Here is a 17,296-nt window from a genome sequence, read left to right as displayed (position 1 = left end):
TGAGATTCTAAATTCTTGCCAATGCTAAGCTACCAACTTCATTGGATTATTTTCTTCATAAATTTCAGCTACCTGTAGGTAACATCCCCTAACTCTAATACGTTTGATTGTTATGATGATTTTATTAATGGTTGGGATATTTAAAAAACAAAAACAACAGACAAGATTTTTTTTCTTAGGCAAAGATCGCGCTCTATCAGTTGTTACACTTGTCATCTTGTTCCAAGCCAACTTTCAGAGATTGTCTTGAATTGTACTTTGATGTATAACCAATAAGCATTATCCTCGTTTACTTATAAGTTTTATAATAAAATAGTTTCAATAATTTAAATAGATATTATTTTTAAAATTTGCATTTTTATATTTATATAGTGTGAGCACACCTGATTTCTGTACGTGTTGGCGGACTGCATAAAACACTTTGGCGGGCCGAATGTGGCCCGCGGGTTGTAATTTGCCCACCCCTGGTCTACACAAAAACTCTATACAAACCAATGCGTCCATATATAGTACCACACTTACCACATTCATAATGAAGTAAAAGTACAAATCTTCCTGGAATGTCCTCAACAATAGATTCACTACTAATAGAAGTAGAGCCTCGATGTCGCTCTATTGTCGATCAAAAGATGTTTTACTTCCGCTGAGTCTTATAATGTCTACGCCACACAATCTCTATACGGCTTCTTTGAAGGGGTCATATGTAAATAAAGTGTGCGAAATTATCTTTCATCTTAGTGTATTGTGTAATCGTATGAAACTACAGATGATCTTATTAAAAATTGGTTACTTTCTTTTAGCATGTGGGTACCGTGGCTGAGCGGCAAAGCGCTTAACTTTCGGGGTTCAAATCCTGGTTATGATGTGGACTTTTAATTTTGGGATCTTCGGGTACCTCTTGAGTCCACCCAGCTGTAATGATTACCTCGTGAGTCCACCCAGCTGTAATGGGTATCTCGTGAGTCCACCCAGCTGTAATGGGTACCTCGTGAGTCCACCCAGCTGTAGTGGGTACCTTGTGAGTCCACCTAGCTGTAATGGGTACCTTGTGAGTCCACCCAGCTGTTATGGGTACCTGACATTAGTTGGGGAACAGTAAATGTGCTTGGTCAATGTGCTGCCCATATAACACCGTCGTTAACCGTAGGCCATAGAAACAAATGACCTTTTCATCATCTGCCCCATAGACCACAAGGTCTTAAAGGGGAACTTGACTTTGACTTTTCTTAAGTAGTGTACAGTAACTGGTAGCGCACATTGAGTATGCTGGACATTCTAAAAGTCGATGTTTAGAAATACTTCACTTTCTAGTTCAACTTTACAATACTATCACACACAACACTACCACACAAAATACTACCACACATAATACTAATTAAGACAACATTAACACACACTATATAGAACGCAACACTACCACACACCTCGCTACCACACAAAACACTACCACACACAAAACTACCACACACAACACTATCACACACAACAATAACACACACAACACTACCACACACAGCACTATCACACACAACAATACCACACACATCACTACCACACACAGCACTACCACTCACAGCACTACCACACACCATATGTAAATGAACTTTTTTTTAAAAACGTATAACTTCCGATCGAAGGCCCCTTTTAAAGTAAGTTACGCAAGTGGCAGCGCTGTTTCTCCTTAAGGTCATCTAGTCACAAGACAAAAATATCTTAGCAAAGTCGGAAAAATCTTAGAAGACAACAACCACCCTCTTCATTATAACTACTTCAGGTGGGCGACTTCTGTTAATCAAGACTAGATCTAAACGGTACACTATCTCGTTCCTTACTTGCTAGGCCGCAATAGAAACTGCGGGTTACAATTTAAAAGTTGCTTACGAGACCCATTTTCTATTTTATACAATAACACATTTTACTATTGACACATTCTCGTTTGACATTGCCTGTTAAATTTTCACCTCTGGTTATGACTGTGAAAAAGTTACGTGCAACTCCTGATGTTGAAACAGGAGTTAGAATGATTAAAATTGACTTAGAGTTCAGTCAAGTCATGGCAATCTAGTGGTATCCTTTGGATAAGGAAGCCAATAGGTGTTTTGGTCCGGTGCGGACAATATCAGACTTAGATAGTCGAGTTGTGACTTTAAACTAAGTAGTGTATTTTGGGAAGACGAAACCAGTATTCAATTGAGACATGTTCTAATAGTAGTTATTATTCTGATTATTATGTGTTTTGGAAATTCATTATTACCCGCTGTGATGCGGATGTGATTGAACAAGATTTACTTTTGGATTTACTTACCGCTGTTATGCGGACGTGATTTGACAAGATTCACTGTATTGGATTTAATTGTTGCTGTTATGCGGACGTGATTTGACAATATTCACTGTATTGGATTTAATTGTTGCTGTTATGCGGACGTGATTTGACAATATTTACTGTATTGGATTTATTTACCGTTGTTAAGCGGATGTGATTGTATTTCATACTTAAATGTGCAACTGCCAAGACGTTGCAGTATTATCATTATCAATAAAGTTTATATTTGTCTGCCAGAGTGTATTCATGTTAATCTATAATCTGTAACATCTATGTTCGTCTCCTATCAAGTGTGACTCCAAGAAGCACGAACCCAGCATTCCTCGAAATTCGCGACTTATTAGTAGTGACCAGTCCAGTGTGTAAAAGTAATACAGCATTTATTCTTTTATTTATTTACAACTATTAATAACATCATTTTATCTACATTTATGTAGAGGAAGCAACTTCAATGTAATAGGTGCCAGTGGGTAATTAAAGTTATGCCAATCGTAGGATACACTAAATATGTTAACCCTTTAAGTCCTACACTTTTCAAAGCATGTGACAAGATAGGCCCCTGTCAGGTGATGGTCCCAATTTGAGAAATCGATTAAATCGGCCTAAGGCCGGTACTTCTTATTTGGTCATACTGTATCAGCGTTACTAGTTGACTAGCGAACGTGAAAAAAAAAGAGATGTCTATGTGTTGTATAAAGCAGCGACATCCCTAGGGTCGGTGTCATCCGATAAGTTATCTGAGTTAGTGGGACTGAAATTATTGTGAAATGTATTTAGTTATAAAACGTTTGTCTGTTGATCTTATGGTGTTTGGAGGGGCGGTGGCTAAGTTATACATTTCTTTGCTTCCCAGTTTTGAATTTTAGGATCTTAGAGCCAAACCGCCTCTAAGTCCACCCAGCTCTAATGGATAGGCCTAATTAATGTTTGTTGAGAAAAGTAAAGGTGGTTGGTCGTTGTGCTAGCCACTTGACATCTTCGTTAACCCTGACCTGAGAAACAGATGACCTTTAAATGACCTGCCCCATAGATCATAAGGTCTGAAGGGGAACTTTACTTTTACATACTTCTAATATACTTACCAAGTTAGTGCAGTACAGTCAAGCATCAAATGTTCTTATCAAAATCTTGTAGAAATACGTGAGCTTCAACCCATACACCATTACAGTAGCCCCTCCATGACTCTTCTAGTTATGTAAATGTCGTTTTAAATGTAGAAATACGTTCAGGTAATGGTATAGGTCCATGATGATCAATACAACATTCTTGATCTTAAATTTTAGGATATTGAAATTTAGTGGGTATTGTTTTGTTGTAATAGATTCTTTTGTACCATGAACTAATTATCACACATTAATTTGTTTGTTTTGTTACCAATATTGCCTTGTCGTAAACATATTTTTGATTTCACTGTTAAAATATACTGCAGAAATTAAATGTAAGTTTTAGTAGATACAAGAAAAGACAACTGGAATTTTATTCTAAACATTTATATTTTATCAGTTTTCTCCCTTGAAAAATAAAATATGGTTGCTTGTTAAAAACGATAATGTCGAACACAACACTAGCTTTTTTTTTATACATTTCTTTTATAAATGACAACTTTTTGTATTGGCTTCCAAACTTTTCAATTGCATTTGAAATTAAAAAAACAACAACATAAGAACTACATCTAATAAATTGTTTCCACTAACCTGATCGACGATAGCAAGTTTTACATCTACAGCTGGTAGATTTTATATGTATTTAAACAGGTTTTCAATTATTTTAAATGTAAATTACAAACAACAACATTGATAAAAAAAGAAACAAAACATTGTAAATTTAAAGATAACATACACATTTTATTTACATAACTCAAGACTAAAGATTCATTTGAGTTTGATGTTCAGAATGTCAAGGGTTCTCAAAGACATCTTTATGGTGGAGCTGGACAACTCACAAGGGAAACAACTCACTAAACACGACCAGCTCCACTGTAATTTAATCCAGACTTGAAACTTCCACTGTGGACAAGATCAGACCAAGTCCAGTCACTATACCCCAGACAGTGGACATGTGCTCCACTACTTCCTGGACATGTACAAGTTGTATAAGTAAACTTAGATCTAAGACCCACCTTTAGTCTGTCCTTCCATTGACCTACACTGACCTGTTTAGAACAGCCATGAGGATGTGACACTATAAAGGTCAACTTTTGTGGAGATCTAGCGTCAATGTATTTGTTCCAGACTTTCCTCCAGACTTTTACAAAATGTTTGAACATTTCCATCAGTTTATTTCCTAAAGTTGTATCACATGTCACACATTTCAACCAACACATGTCATACTCAATGTTTACATAATCAACACTGACCTTATCAACACTGACCACTGGACTGTCATCTCTATCATAAAACAATCTCAGGGTTGTGTGGTTGACCTCAATGTCATCAAACACCACATGTGTGGCTGTGGTCACTTCAAACTCCCACCACACATTGCTGGGTGAGTTTGAACCTTTACATTTTCTACACCAACACTTTGTGTAGGCAGTACCTCCATAACCTCCATCTTGTGTGACTCCATCTTGAAACTTGTTTACATTCCACACTCTTCCACTTCCTGTCCTCAAGTTACTTCTCTCTCTCATGTTAGAAAATGGATATGGTCGAGTTGTCTTTGGCCAAAACTTTGGTCTGTTTGGACTGATCTTTCTAACATCAACTCTAACTGTAAGGTCAGCTGTAACTTTGATGTATTCATACAAATCATTGTCTTGAAAACCTTCAGGTAAATGTTTCAAGGTGAATGTCTCAACATCTAAAAATTGTCTATGCCCTGGATTCTTCTTACAGTCCACAAGATATTTGTGTAGATCAGCTTCTCCACCTTCTGACTCCTGAGTTTCATGATCACCTAGAGAACAAGAAAATAAACTTAATCCAATGTTTACAAGACAATGTACAGTATTGAGTTAATCAAGACTAAAAATGAAACTCAAAATTTACCAATTAGTGGACCTTCAACATCATCTAACTGGACTTTGAACTGGTCACTGATGAAATGATGAGAATCTGAAAGGATGAAAATCAAATAACTATTTTATATATTCTTTTCTTTTATTATTATTAGAAAATAGACTTAAACAAAAACCTTTCTCTATCTAAACATTTTCAAATCAAAAGTTTACATGTATCTTGATTCTTATCTCCAAGACTGGAGAAGTCTGCTAGGTCAGTCTGATCCTTTAGACAAACTGAAATAGTTTAAATACATGTGTCAGTCAGTTAATTTTTTTTTTTTAATTTTTTTTTCTGAAACAACAAAAAATATTTTACAAAAAAATGAATTTTGACATAGACATATAACTAAATATTTAAATTAAAGTTCTAGAAGCTGATCATAGACCTAACATTGCAACAACTTGAATTTGACATGCTACTTATTATTGAGCTAAATTCTAGTAAAAAAATGATAATAAAAAAAAATCATAAGACTATTTTCAATTAAGGTATTGTTTCACTCTGATTTCATACTATTAAGTACAAAACACCAAACTGTGGGAGATGAGTGGACAGAAAAATATAGAAGTGCAAATCTTAGAGAGAAAGTGTAGATGGATTGGTCAAACCCTTAGAAAAGATACCAGCAACAGAGCTAGGCAGGCCTTAGAGTGGAGCCCCCAGGGAACAAGACACAGAGGAAGACTAAAAAGAACATGGCGACACAATGTACTTGAAGAAGCCGAGACGACCGGGAAGAGCTGGGACACCATAAAAAAACTAGCAAGAGACCGTGGAGAGTGGTGTGTTTTTTGTAGACGCCCTATGTTCCTTAAAGAACTCAAAGTAGTGATGATGATTATGATAAGACTAGTTTTAAAGTTAGGTATTGTTTCACTCTGATTTCATACCATTAAGTCCATAGGTGTCTTGAGGAAAACAAAGGTCTGTACTTTTCTGGAAATTAGAACAAAAAATGAATATAAAGTTGCTTTCTTTTTTTTTTCTATATATATAAACAAATTTACATCAATGAAATATTCTCAGAAAAATCTCATTTCTATATCTTTTTGCTTGTACAGTAAAATTAAAGAAATATTTTCTTGTTTTATAAATTATTTTTTTTTTTTTGCACTTAGACTGAATGTAATACATGTGAAATGCTTTATAATGAAATGTAAAAAAAATAAAAATTCATTAGGTTTTGGTAGTCTAGATTTCAATTTAGAGCTCCAATTAACTTTAAAACTACTTTTGGAGTACTAGATCTAGATTCTAAATCTAAATGACAAATTCCTTAAGATAGAAAACAAGATAAGAAAAATGAAAAGTAGTCATAAAAGAAAAAAAAAATTAACAATCAAATAACAAAAATATAAAGAAACCACAAATACAAAAATACATTAGTCTAGGATTTCTTATGTTTATTAATTTGAATAAGGATAGTAGTATCCTTATTACAAAAATGGGGTATTTTTATCTAGATCTGGCAGCCTGGTAGTGTGATATGCAATAATAATTGTCTCTCTATAGTCTTGCGATTAAATATTGCCCACTCCATCCCTAGTCATCCTGTTTGAATTTTTGCATATAGAAAAAAAGTCTGTAACTATATCTACATTTTAAAGTGTATATTTTAGATCCTATCTAGTTGATTTCAATTATTGTTTTTAAACAAAGTTATTTACAATTTTAGAACTAGTCTAGATCTATTAGGCCTACTTTTTGTTTATCTTCTATATCTAGAATTTTAGATTTTATATATTTTTATATATATAAGGCTGACATGGATCCTTGAGTCAAATAACCTACTCACTGAAGCCCAGGCTGGCTTTAGAAAAGGCAGATCAACAGAAGATCAAATTGCCTTCATCACACAAGAAATAGAAGACGGCTTTCAAGAAAAGAAACCAACAACAATTGTGTGGGTTGACTTAGAAAAAGCATTTGACAAAGTCTGGGAACAAGGTCTCTTGCTCAAGCTAATCCAGCATCACATATCCCACAGAATGTACAACTGGATAAAGGAATACCTAAATAATAGAAAAGCCTTAGTTTGCATGCAAGGACAAAGAAGCCACACAGTGGGTATAAAAAATGGTGTCCCCCAAGGAGGAGTCCTATCCCCAACACTTTTCCTAATATTCATAAACGATCTAAATCAAAACCTACCCAAAAAAGTTAAGAGCAGCATGTATGCAGATGACCTTGCCTTAATTAGCACAGAAGAATATGTAGGAACATTGAAATTTCGATTACAAGATGCTCTTGATAAACTCCATAATTGGTCCAAAGACTGGGGCATGTCCATTAACACAAAAAAGACAACATATACCATATTCTCACTGTCAACAAAACAACAAACAATAAAATTAACATTAGATAAGGAAGCTTTAGAAAAAAATGACAGCCCTACTTATCTTGGAGTCACCTATGACCCGAGACTAACCTGGAAAACCAAATAGATAAAACACAGAGTAAAGGCATCCAGAGACTATCCCTCTTGAAAAAATTAGCTGGCACAGATTGGGGAGCTAATCACAACATCCTGAAAAAGACCTATACCAGTTATGTAAGACCTGTACTAGAATATGGTGCCACAGCATGGGGCTCAGCAGCCCAAACCAACCTAAGAAAAATAGACAAGGTTCAAAATATTGGTCTAAGGATAATGACAGGAGCAATCAAAACAACACCCATAAGAGCTATGGAGGAAACCGCTGCCCTGATCTCTCTGGATGAAAGAAGAGAAATAAAAAACCTTTCCCAATTCACTAAATTGGAAACCTTGGAGAGGCACCCACTCAGAACAAAAATCCACAAAACTGGCACAAAAAACCGTCTCAAAAGGACCAATTTCATACAGGAATCTCTAAACCTAAAAAAGAAACACCAACTTGAAAAAATTACTCTGGAATCCTCGATACACTATAATGAATCTCCACCCTGGGACGAAAGCCCTCTTCCTACTATAAGGGACCATATTGAAAACATAAAAAGAAAATCTGATTACAGACCAACAGAGCTCAAGGAAATAGTGAACTGTTTTCTACATACCAATTACCCTAGCAATCAGTGGATCAGAGTTTACACGGATGGCTCATCCCATAAAGCCACCACAAATGGAGGAGCTGGAATACTTATCGAATGGCCAGATGGAGGAAAACTAGAAAAATCCTTTGCAACTGGAGAGCTCTCTGACAGTCACAGAGCAGAAAGGGAAGAACTAGCACTAGCTGCTACCATGCTAGCAAATCATCCAAGTTCCCCTCAAAGTCAGATTGTCTTTCTAACAGACGCAAAAACAACCCTCCAAAGCCTGCAAAACTCTGATTCCCCTTATATTAAAAACCTCAGAACAGCACTCACAAAGCTCAACCACAACAGCAAAAAAACTGTTATTCAATGGATACCAGCTCACATACAACTAGCAGGAAATGAGAAGGCTGACACACTCGCCAAGAGTGGGAGAACAAACTCACAAGTAAACTCTGCACTCTATCCAGAAGAAATGAAGAAATTAATTGTAGATAAAATAAATGAGAAATGGACGAGCTCCCATCCAAATCACAAGAAAGATGATGCTTACTATAAGCTATCCTGACAAGACCAACGTCTAATCTTTCGACTCAGGACCGGACACAACAGAATGCGACAACACATGTTCCGGAAGCTCAAAATTGGAACCAGTGAAATCTGCCCATGTGGAGTATCACCAGAAAATGCCGACCACGTCCTCCAAAGCTGCTCTCTCTACCAAGAGGCCCGTATAAGACATTGGCCCCAAATCACCCCAATAGAAAGAAAACTATATGGAGAGCTCCCTGATTTGGAAACCACTGCGCAGTTCATCTCATGTATTGGTTTAGTCATATGAACACTCCAACATAACTATGAGAACGATGAAGAAGAAGAAGAAGATTTTATATAGATGCATTGACCTTTATTTAAATCTAAGTATCAAATGTCTAAAGATGGATAAATCTGTAGACTAGATCTAGTATAAATTAAATTATAATTACATTAGCTTCTATTCTAGATCTAAATTTAGATGTATGTATATATATATGTATATATATATAGCCTGATATATATATTCTACATTACATAAGATCTAATTAGTTATGGAAGTTTATATAGATCTACACCAGAGCATGTTAATCATTTACTTAAACTCTAATAAGTCTCTGGTTTTTCAGGCTAATTCGGGCAACTCATTTAATCTTTACTGGCACTAGAAAGCACTTGTAGTCGGTCGTTGTGCTGGTCACAAGACACCCTCGTTAACTGTACGCCACAGAAACAGATGACCTTAATAACATCGGCTGCACTACATATCTTAAATGCAGGGTCTGAAAGGAATACTTTTACAAGATATACAAAATTTTAACACTAGATATATCTATTTATAGGCCTATACTGATTATGGATCTAGTAGAATATTATCTAAATCTATATCTATCATAAGATCATCTATAAATTGATTTGATAGGAAACATCTAGATCTACTTTAGATCTATTATAGCAAATTTGATCTATTACGTAATAGATTTTAAATCGAAGTCTAATTTAATCTAGATATAGATCTAAATGTATATGTTTACAATATTTACTACTAAATCTAGTCATTTGTAGGTCTATAAACGTAAAGGTTAATTAAGTCTACTCTAATTCTAGATCTAGACTCTACACAAGCTAATCTAGAAAAGAAAGAAGAATGGATTTATCGGCTGCAGTATTCGTTACTCGTAATCGAAACATTTATTTACGCTTACAATTAAAATCTCTATAACAATATGGACAAATACTATAGTCATTTGACAAATAGTATAAATCTAGGTTTTGTGAAGATTTTAAAATATATAAATATATGATCATGTATTACTGATACACTATGTTTTACAAACACCATTAGAGTTGTATAGATATAATAGACCTATCAAGACTGCTAGTTTTAGATTCTAATGATTGAATTAAATTTCAATTCAAAAGTAATCGCATTCATGTAAACCAGATATTTCTTGCACTATAAAATTGCAATTTGAATTCTACATTTGTTATTGTCTTTATTAGTATCATTATTGTTATTATATTACAAACGAAGGAATTATCATTCTCAGGCACTTCCATGGACGGTCTAGCTTCGTTAAGGAGAAACATAATATATTGATGATTGTAAAAATGGCAATTAATATTTAATTTTTCATTAAAACCCTACCTGGCATGTTGAGCGTGAAGTAAAGAAAAAAGTATGAGATGAAAAAAAAAAAGTTGTTTGTACATGTTTGATATTGTTATGATTCTCTCTTAATCAGGCCTTCTGTAAACACTGCTAAACACAACACAACACATCAACAACTTGACCACAAGGCTCCAAATAATCTGGTACTTTAATAATGGTCAAATAAAACTACAAATTCGACACATTTGGCAATACAATCAACAACTACAATGTTAGACTGTATATCACTGTACTAAACTTATAAACTCTACTGTCTCTTCCTGGACCTGTAAGTTTCACTGTAGGACTGCACCAGGACCGACTTCATGACCGACTAACAGTCCCGGTCTCAACGCTCTCCGTTCTTGAACTGCCTCTTTCCTTCACACTGTGTCTCTGGTCTACTCAGGCTTATGATCAGATGACCATAACACGGGCGCTATTCACGTGCAACTTTCATGCCAATACTCTCCCTTGCCTTTGAATATAGCACCCCAAACTGTATTACTGGCCTGTAACACATATGTCAGCTGATTACACACAGTTAACCCTTTGCGTTGCGAATAGGGTTATAACAATATTCTACTTCCTAGTTAAAACCTCACGCATGACGACGGGAGAGGGTAGCGGTTGTCATGCACTTATGGATTGCTTCTTTGCTAGGTGTGTGTGTGTGTGTTGTTATTTTTGGTAATAGAATGGTGCGCTGATTTTCCCTGTATTGGGGACACTTGAGACTAACGTCAAGCCTGATTTGTAGTTGCATGGACACTATATACTTTTTATACTTTGGATTGAATTGCAGGCATCGCGAGGCCGGACTGGACTGTTTGCATGTGAGGTGTGCATGCCTGTTAACTAGATCTATGTTGTATAATTTCACCTAACTTAGGCACTCTTGTCTAGTATTTTTTATTATGCATAATACTCATTTATGTTATATTTTATTATCGAAAAATCAAACCTTTGATATTTACACTCTCGTTGTTAACTAATATACGTCATTACTTATTGACACTCTCGTTGTTAACTAATATACGTCATTACTTATTGACACTATCGTTGTTAACTAATATACGTCATTACTTATTGACACTATCGTTGTTAAATAATATACGTTATTACTTATTGACACTATCGTTGTTAAATAATATACGTTATTATTTATTGACACTCTCGTTGTTAACTAATATACGTCATTACTTATTGACACTCTCGTTGTTAACTAATATACGTTAACATATTGCCATTACTTGTTCTGTAAACATTACTTAATATATAAACTGATTTAATGTCAGGGGTGCCTGAGAGATAAACTGTAATTGATACTCCTCCCGTAGAGCCTTTGCGAGAAACTCTCGGTTAGGCGTAGTGCCACACAGGGCACGTGACTCTGTAGACACACTTCCCCGCCTCTCTTGGAGCTGCAGACACTCTTGCATGATATGCGCCAATGTTTCCACTAACTCTCCACAGTGTCGGCATTGGGCATCAAAATTTGGCTGGAACCAGGCAAAAGTCAGGGGTGCCTGGCAGACGAGTCATGACTCAAAATCACAACCACGAAAGCGTGAAGGTTTCACATTTATATTTACAGCTTGTTTGCTTATACTCACTGAAGCTTCTCTATTTAGTGTATTTATGTTGTCCAAATGTCATATTGAAACAGTTAGATAGAGCCATTGTTTGCTCATACTTACTGAAGCTTTTCTATTTAGTGTATTTATGTTGTGCACATGTCATATTGAAACAGTTAGATAGAGCCATTGTTTGCTCATACTCACTGAAGCTTTTCTATTTAGTGTATTTATGTTGTGCACATGTCATATTGTAACAGTTAGATAGAGCCATTGTTTGCTCATACTCACTGAAGCTTTTCTATTTAGTGTCTTTATGTTGTCCACTTGTCATATTGAAACAGTTAGATAGAGCCATTGTTTGCTCATACTCACTGAAGCTTTTCTATTTAGTGTCTTTATGTTGTCCACTTGTCATATTGAAACAGTTAGATAGAGCCATTGTTTGCTTAAACTCACTGAAGCTTTTCTATTTAGTGTATTTATGTTGTCCACTTGTCATATTGAAACAGATAGAGCCATTGTTTGCTCATACTCACTGAAGCTTTTCTATTTAGTGTATTTATGTTGTCCACTTGTCATATTGAAACAGTTAGATAGAGCCATTGTTTGCTTAAACTCACTGAAGCTTTTCTATTTAGTGTATTTATGTTGTCCACTTGTCATATTGAAACAGTTAGATAGAGCCATTGTTTGCTTAAACTCTCTGAAGCTTCTCTATTTAGTGTATTTATGTTGTCCACTTGTCATATTGAAACAGTTAGATAGAGCCATTGTTTGCTTAAACTCTCTGAAGCTTCTCTATTTAGTGTATTTATGTTGTCCACTTGTCATATTGAAACAGTTAAATAGAGCCATTGTTTGCTTAAACTCACTGAAGCTTTTCTATTTAGTGTATTTATGTTGTCCACTTGTCATATTGAAATAGTTAGATAGAGCCATTGTTTGCTTAAACTCACTGAAGCTTTTCTATTTAGTGTATTTATGTTGTCCACTTGTCATATTGAAACAGTTAGATAGAGCCATTGTTTGCTTAAACTCTCTGAAGCTTCTCTATTTAGTGTATTTACGTTGTCCACTTGTCATATTGAAACAGTTAGATAGAGCCATTGTTTGCTTAAACTCTCTGAAGCTTCACTATTTAGTGTATTTATGTTGTCCACTTGTCATATTGAAACAGTTAGATAGAGCCATTGTTTGCTTAAACTCTCTGAAGCTTCTCTATTTAGTGTATTTATGTTGTCCACTTGTCATATTGAAACAGTTAGATAGAGCCATTGTTTGCTCATACTCACTGAAGCTTTTCTATTTAGTGTATTTATGTTGTCCACTTGTCATATTGAAACAGTTAGATAGAGCCATTGTTTGCTCATACTCACTGAAGCTTTTCTATTTAGTGTATTTATGTTGTCCACTTGTCATATTGAAACAGTTAGATAGAGCCATTGTTTGCTCATACTCACTGAAGCTTTTCTATTTAGTGTATTTATGTTGTCCACTTGTCATATTGAAACAGTTAGATAGAGCCATTGTTTGCTCATACTCACTGAAGCTTTTCTATTTAGTGTATTTACTTTGTCCACCTGTCATATTGAAACAGTTAGATAGAGCCATTGTTTGCTCATACTCACTGAAGCTTTTCTATTTAGTGTATTTATGTTGTCCACCTGTCATATTAAAAACTACAGTTAGATATAGCCATTGTTTGTGTAATATATATCTAAGGGATCTCTGTTTCGGCTTTGTTGAAATTGATGGTGAAGACGGATGTCTGGGCGGAGCTTGCTGGGAAATGTGAGCATTGACAACCAGGTTATATTTTTATACTGGCGAAATACTTTAGATCAGAAAATGTAACATTTTCTGTGATCTAGGGCAGTGATTCCCAAGGTGGTCTATATAGATCCCTAAGGGTCTACGAAAACTTCAAAGGGGTTTACGAAAGTGAAAAACATAAATTTGGGGCTTAATTTTGTCTACATGTAACTGATGTATAAAAACAAAAGACATGTAGATTGTACAGCGTTCATTGTTTAAAATTCATTCCTTTCTTGTCAAACAATCGGTTGCCTAAGTGACTTAAAGACAATGTAAAACGAGTTATTAGGATCATCTCATACGATGCCATCATTATAAAAGATTAAGATGGAGCAGCCCTTTAAACATTAAATATTTATTAAAAAATGAATTAATTAACCTTAAGTATAATTTTTTTTTTTTGCAAAGCGAAGCATATCGTGTATTGCTATGTTTTAGTGGTTTCTTAGAAGTCTTATAATATTGATAGAAAATTGATTAAAACTAAATATATTTTTTTTTAAACATATGTTACACAAATAGATTTTTTTTCTGTTAGTGATGAAATATTATTTCAAAATTGTCTAGTTATGTAGCTTTTGTGAGAGCTCTCCAACTTCTCTCTTAGAGGCCATCTGCTGTAGTGAATACTGCCAGGTACTTTCCTCTATGCCAATAATGACAAAATAGCGCCTAAGTGGATCTTTATAGCGCTCACGCTGAGGCACCTCTGTAAATCCGTCCTACTCAAAACTCGCCAAAGAAGATCGCCTTTGACATGCGGTTGTCTCCCATGTGGGATAAGTGTTAGTGAAAGCATAAACATTAATAAATTAATGGCATTTTCTTCAAATTCGCCATCTCACGCTTTTTTATAAGTGTTGTTTTTTGTTTTTTTAGAGGAGGGCGCTGGCGGATTTTTTTAAAGACCACTGATTTAGATATGTTGAGATTTGGGAATTGTTGGAGATGTGCCTAAATGAGAGCATTTTTTTTAGTTAATTTAAACAAATTTAGACTTACTTTTTCTGTAGTGAGTCTTTTCGATACTTTTCTATCGGTTTGAATTTTTCTCTTGCAGGACATCTTTGACGAGTTCTAAAAATAAATAAGAATTGGTACAAAGAAATGTGTTCACCAAACATACAAGGGACGATAACTGAAACTTTTTTTAAAAACTTTGCTACCCAAATAGACTTTATTATCTTACACTTCAAGAAATTACGTACGAAAATTTGAGTACTTTGTAGACCTTGCTGTAACTCATTTTTCACTTTTTTTTTCTCGTACATTTCCAAATATTAGCTGTAAACGTTTGTTGTTACAGTTTTGATATCTGAGTCTTGCCCAGCCCTTTCCTTTCAAATATCATCACAAACCTTGATATGTTCTAAAGAGTTGTCCGCACTTGCTGTCGAGGTTTGGGATCCAGTTGTCTCTCACACGAGAGTATTTTTTATTTGTTTATTTCTAGACAAGTGTCGGCGGAATTTGACTAACATTACGTTAAGGAAGTAGAATTAAGTAAATTTGCAAACGACGAAAGAATGTGGAAAACTTTAGTGTCTATTTATAATTTTTGAGAAATATTTGGAATTTCCGATTTCTGATTAAATCTATATTTAACAAAAAATCCTTTAGTCATAAGAGTCACAAAAAATATGAGTACACACTATATTAAATATCACTATCTGATATGTTTAGTTTTTCCTTTACCACATGATTTGCGCTATACATCAAATTATAAACTCACACATGCAGATATAAACATATACTTGTTATTATAAAAAACACACATGCAGATATAAACATATACTTGTTATTATAAAAAACACACATCCAGATATAAACATATACTTGTTATTATAAAAAACACACATGCAGATATAAACATATACTTGTTATTATAAAAAACACACATGCAGATATAAACATATACTTGTTATTATAAAAAACACACATGCAGATATAAACATATACTTGTTATTATAAAAAACACACATGCAGATATAAACATATACTTGTTATTATAAAAAACACACATGCGCAGCTTGTAAATCAAAAGTTATCTACCGTGTCTAAATCAGAGGGCGGCTGAGCGGTTTAGTGCTTGACTTCCGAACCTTGGGTCCTGGGTTCAAATCTTAATGAAGACTGGTATTTTAAAATTGAAAACTCCATCGGGTACGGATAGTTATACTGACCACAAGACCCCCTGCTCAATAACCTTTGGCCAAAGAAACAGATGGCCTTTTTAACATCATCTGCACTTTAGATTTTTTATCTTAAAAAAATAATGATTTGCCCAGCTTTAGATCTAAATCTATACAACATACATGCAATCCTAAATTTGTTATACGGTTTACCATTCTACTATTTAATATTAAGAGAATACTTATATAAATAAAATTATACAATGAATAAACGACTTTTAAATAGTTTGACTTACGTTTTAAAATCTCTGTGCTTATACTGACAACTTAGACTAAAAAGTCATTCAAGGAATTTCCGATTTTTTATTTATAATCAAACAAAGTTTCCCCAACTTTGAAGCGCCCCCTAGTATTTAAATTAATATATTCTTGTCATATATTACCAGTGGCCTCACTGAGGGGTGTGGCCGTACGGGTAACTACATAGCGGGTCTGACGTACTGGGTCTAGAACAAATCTTTGTTCTCTAAGGCTGAGCTACAATGCGTTGTGGTCATGTTAGCAATGAAATGGAAAAGTGAGCATTTATTCAAAGCTTTTATTCTAATTTAACTTTAAGGACTAATGTCCGATGTTGTGGACCATGTTGGTCACAATGTGCAGAGATGAGCTTATTAGTAGTAGTGTTCGCCTATCTGAAATAATATGGTGTATGATTGAAGATGTATACACTATTTCTATATGTTGTTAATTTAAATCTTTCTCATCATATTTATAAAAAAAATAAGAAACTTAACAATTATTGAACATTAAAAATGTTTCTCTGTTCACTTAAAATCTAAATCAGCAGTCTCATCTTGTTGGTCTAAACAATCATCCGGCCCGCTGACAAGTCAACACAAAGTGTAGAAAATAGCAGTGATACTAAACTATCATATTTTTTTATAAAGAAAGAGTTGCTCTATGTAAACATGTAACATTAAACACCTTTATGAAACTAAACACATAAATAAATAAGACGACATTCTTGGTTTGAGACGCAACTATTATATTACACCGAGGCTGAAGGACTGATGACAATGTTTACCAAAAAAAAAAAAAAAAATAAGATGGCTGTAAGGCGAGCTACAGAGCTGTACACATTGTAACTAGAGACATAAAGCCATTTTCTGACAGCAAATGCATAAAAATAGTGCTTGCTACCAATAATGGGAGAAATCAGTCCTGAAAAGAAGAATGCT

The 17,296-nt window shown here is 34.5% G+C and overlaps 2 protein-coding genes across 7 annotated transcripts in view; both read right to left on the bottom strand.

Annotated features, from left to right (window-relative positions):
• The window catches only part of LOC106056405 (uncharacterized), a 41,871-nt gene extending 25,805 nt beyond the window's left edge, over window positions 1-16,066 (bottom strand). For 2 of the 3 annotated variants that reach the window (XM_056010380.1, XM_056010378.1), the window contains exon 1: window positions 15,177-15,192. In XM_056010380.1, coding sequence (XP_055866355.1) covers window position 15,177 — 1 coding nt within the window. In that variant the 5' untranslated portion in view covers window positions 15,178-15,192. Of the gene's footprint in view, window positions 1-15,176; window positions 15,193-16,025 lie in introns of those variants that run through there. The other variant, XM_056010379.1, reaches the window with a different exon arrangement.
• The window catches only part of LOC106075685 (uncharacterized), a 151,581-nt gene continuing 138,431 nt past the window's right edge, over window positions 4,147-17,296 (bottom strand). The window contains exons 1-6 of one of the 4 annotated variants that reach the window (XM_056010391.1): window positions 16,352-16,436; window positions 14,926-15,000; window positions 6,219-6,264; window positions 5,496-5,561; window positions 5,314-5,379; window positions 4,147-5,221 (exon numbers count right to left, since the gene is read on the bottom strand). In XM_056010391.1, coding sequence (XP_055866366.1) covers window positions 4,281-5,221; window positions 5,314-5,379; window positions 5,496-5,561; window positions 6,219-6,264; window positions 14,926-14,988 — 1,182 coding nt within the window. In that variant the 5' untranslated portion in view covers window positions 14,989-15,000; window positions 16,352-16,436 and the 3' untranslated portion in view covers window positions 4,147-4,280. Of the gene's footprint in view, window positions 5,222-5,313; window positions 5,380-5,495; window positions 5,562-6,218; window positions 6,265-14,925; window positions 15,001-15,281; window positions 15,473-15,975; window positions 15,993-16,351; window positions 16,437-17,296 lie in introns of those variants that run through there. The other 3 variants (XM_056010393.1, XM_056010394.1, XM_056010392.1) reach the window with 3 other exon arrangements.

This window comes from Biomphalaria glabrata, chromosome 14 (genome assembly GCF_947242115.1).
Source record: "Biomphalaria glabrata chromosome 14, xgBioGlab47.1, whole genome shotgun sequence".
NCBI classification, from domain to species: domain Eukaryota; kingdom Metazoa; phylum Mollusca; class Gastropoda; family Planorbidae; genus Biomphalaria; species Biomphalaria glabrata.
Note: the sequence above shows the minus strand (reverse complement) of the source record. Positions and strands in the feature narration are given on the sequence as shown.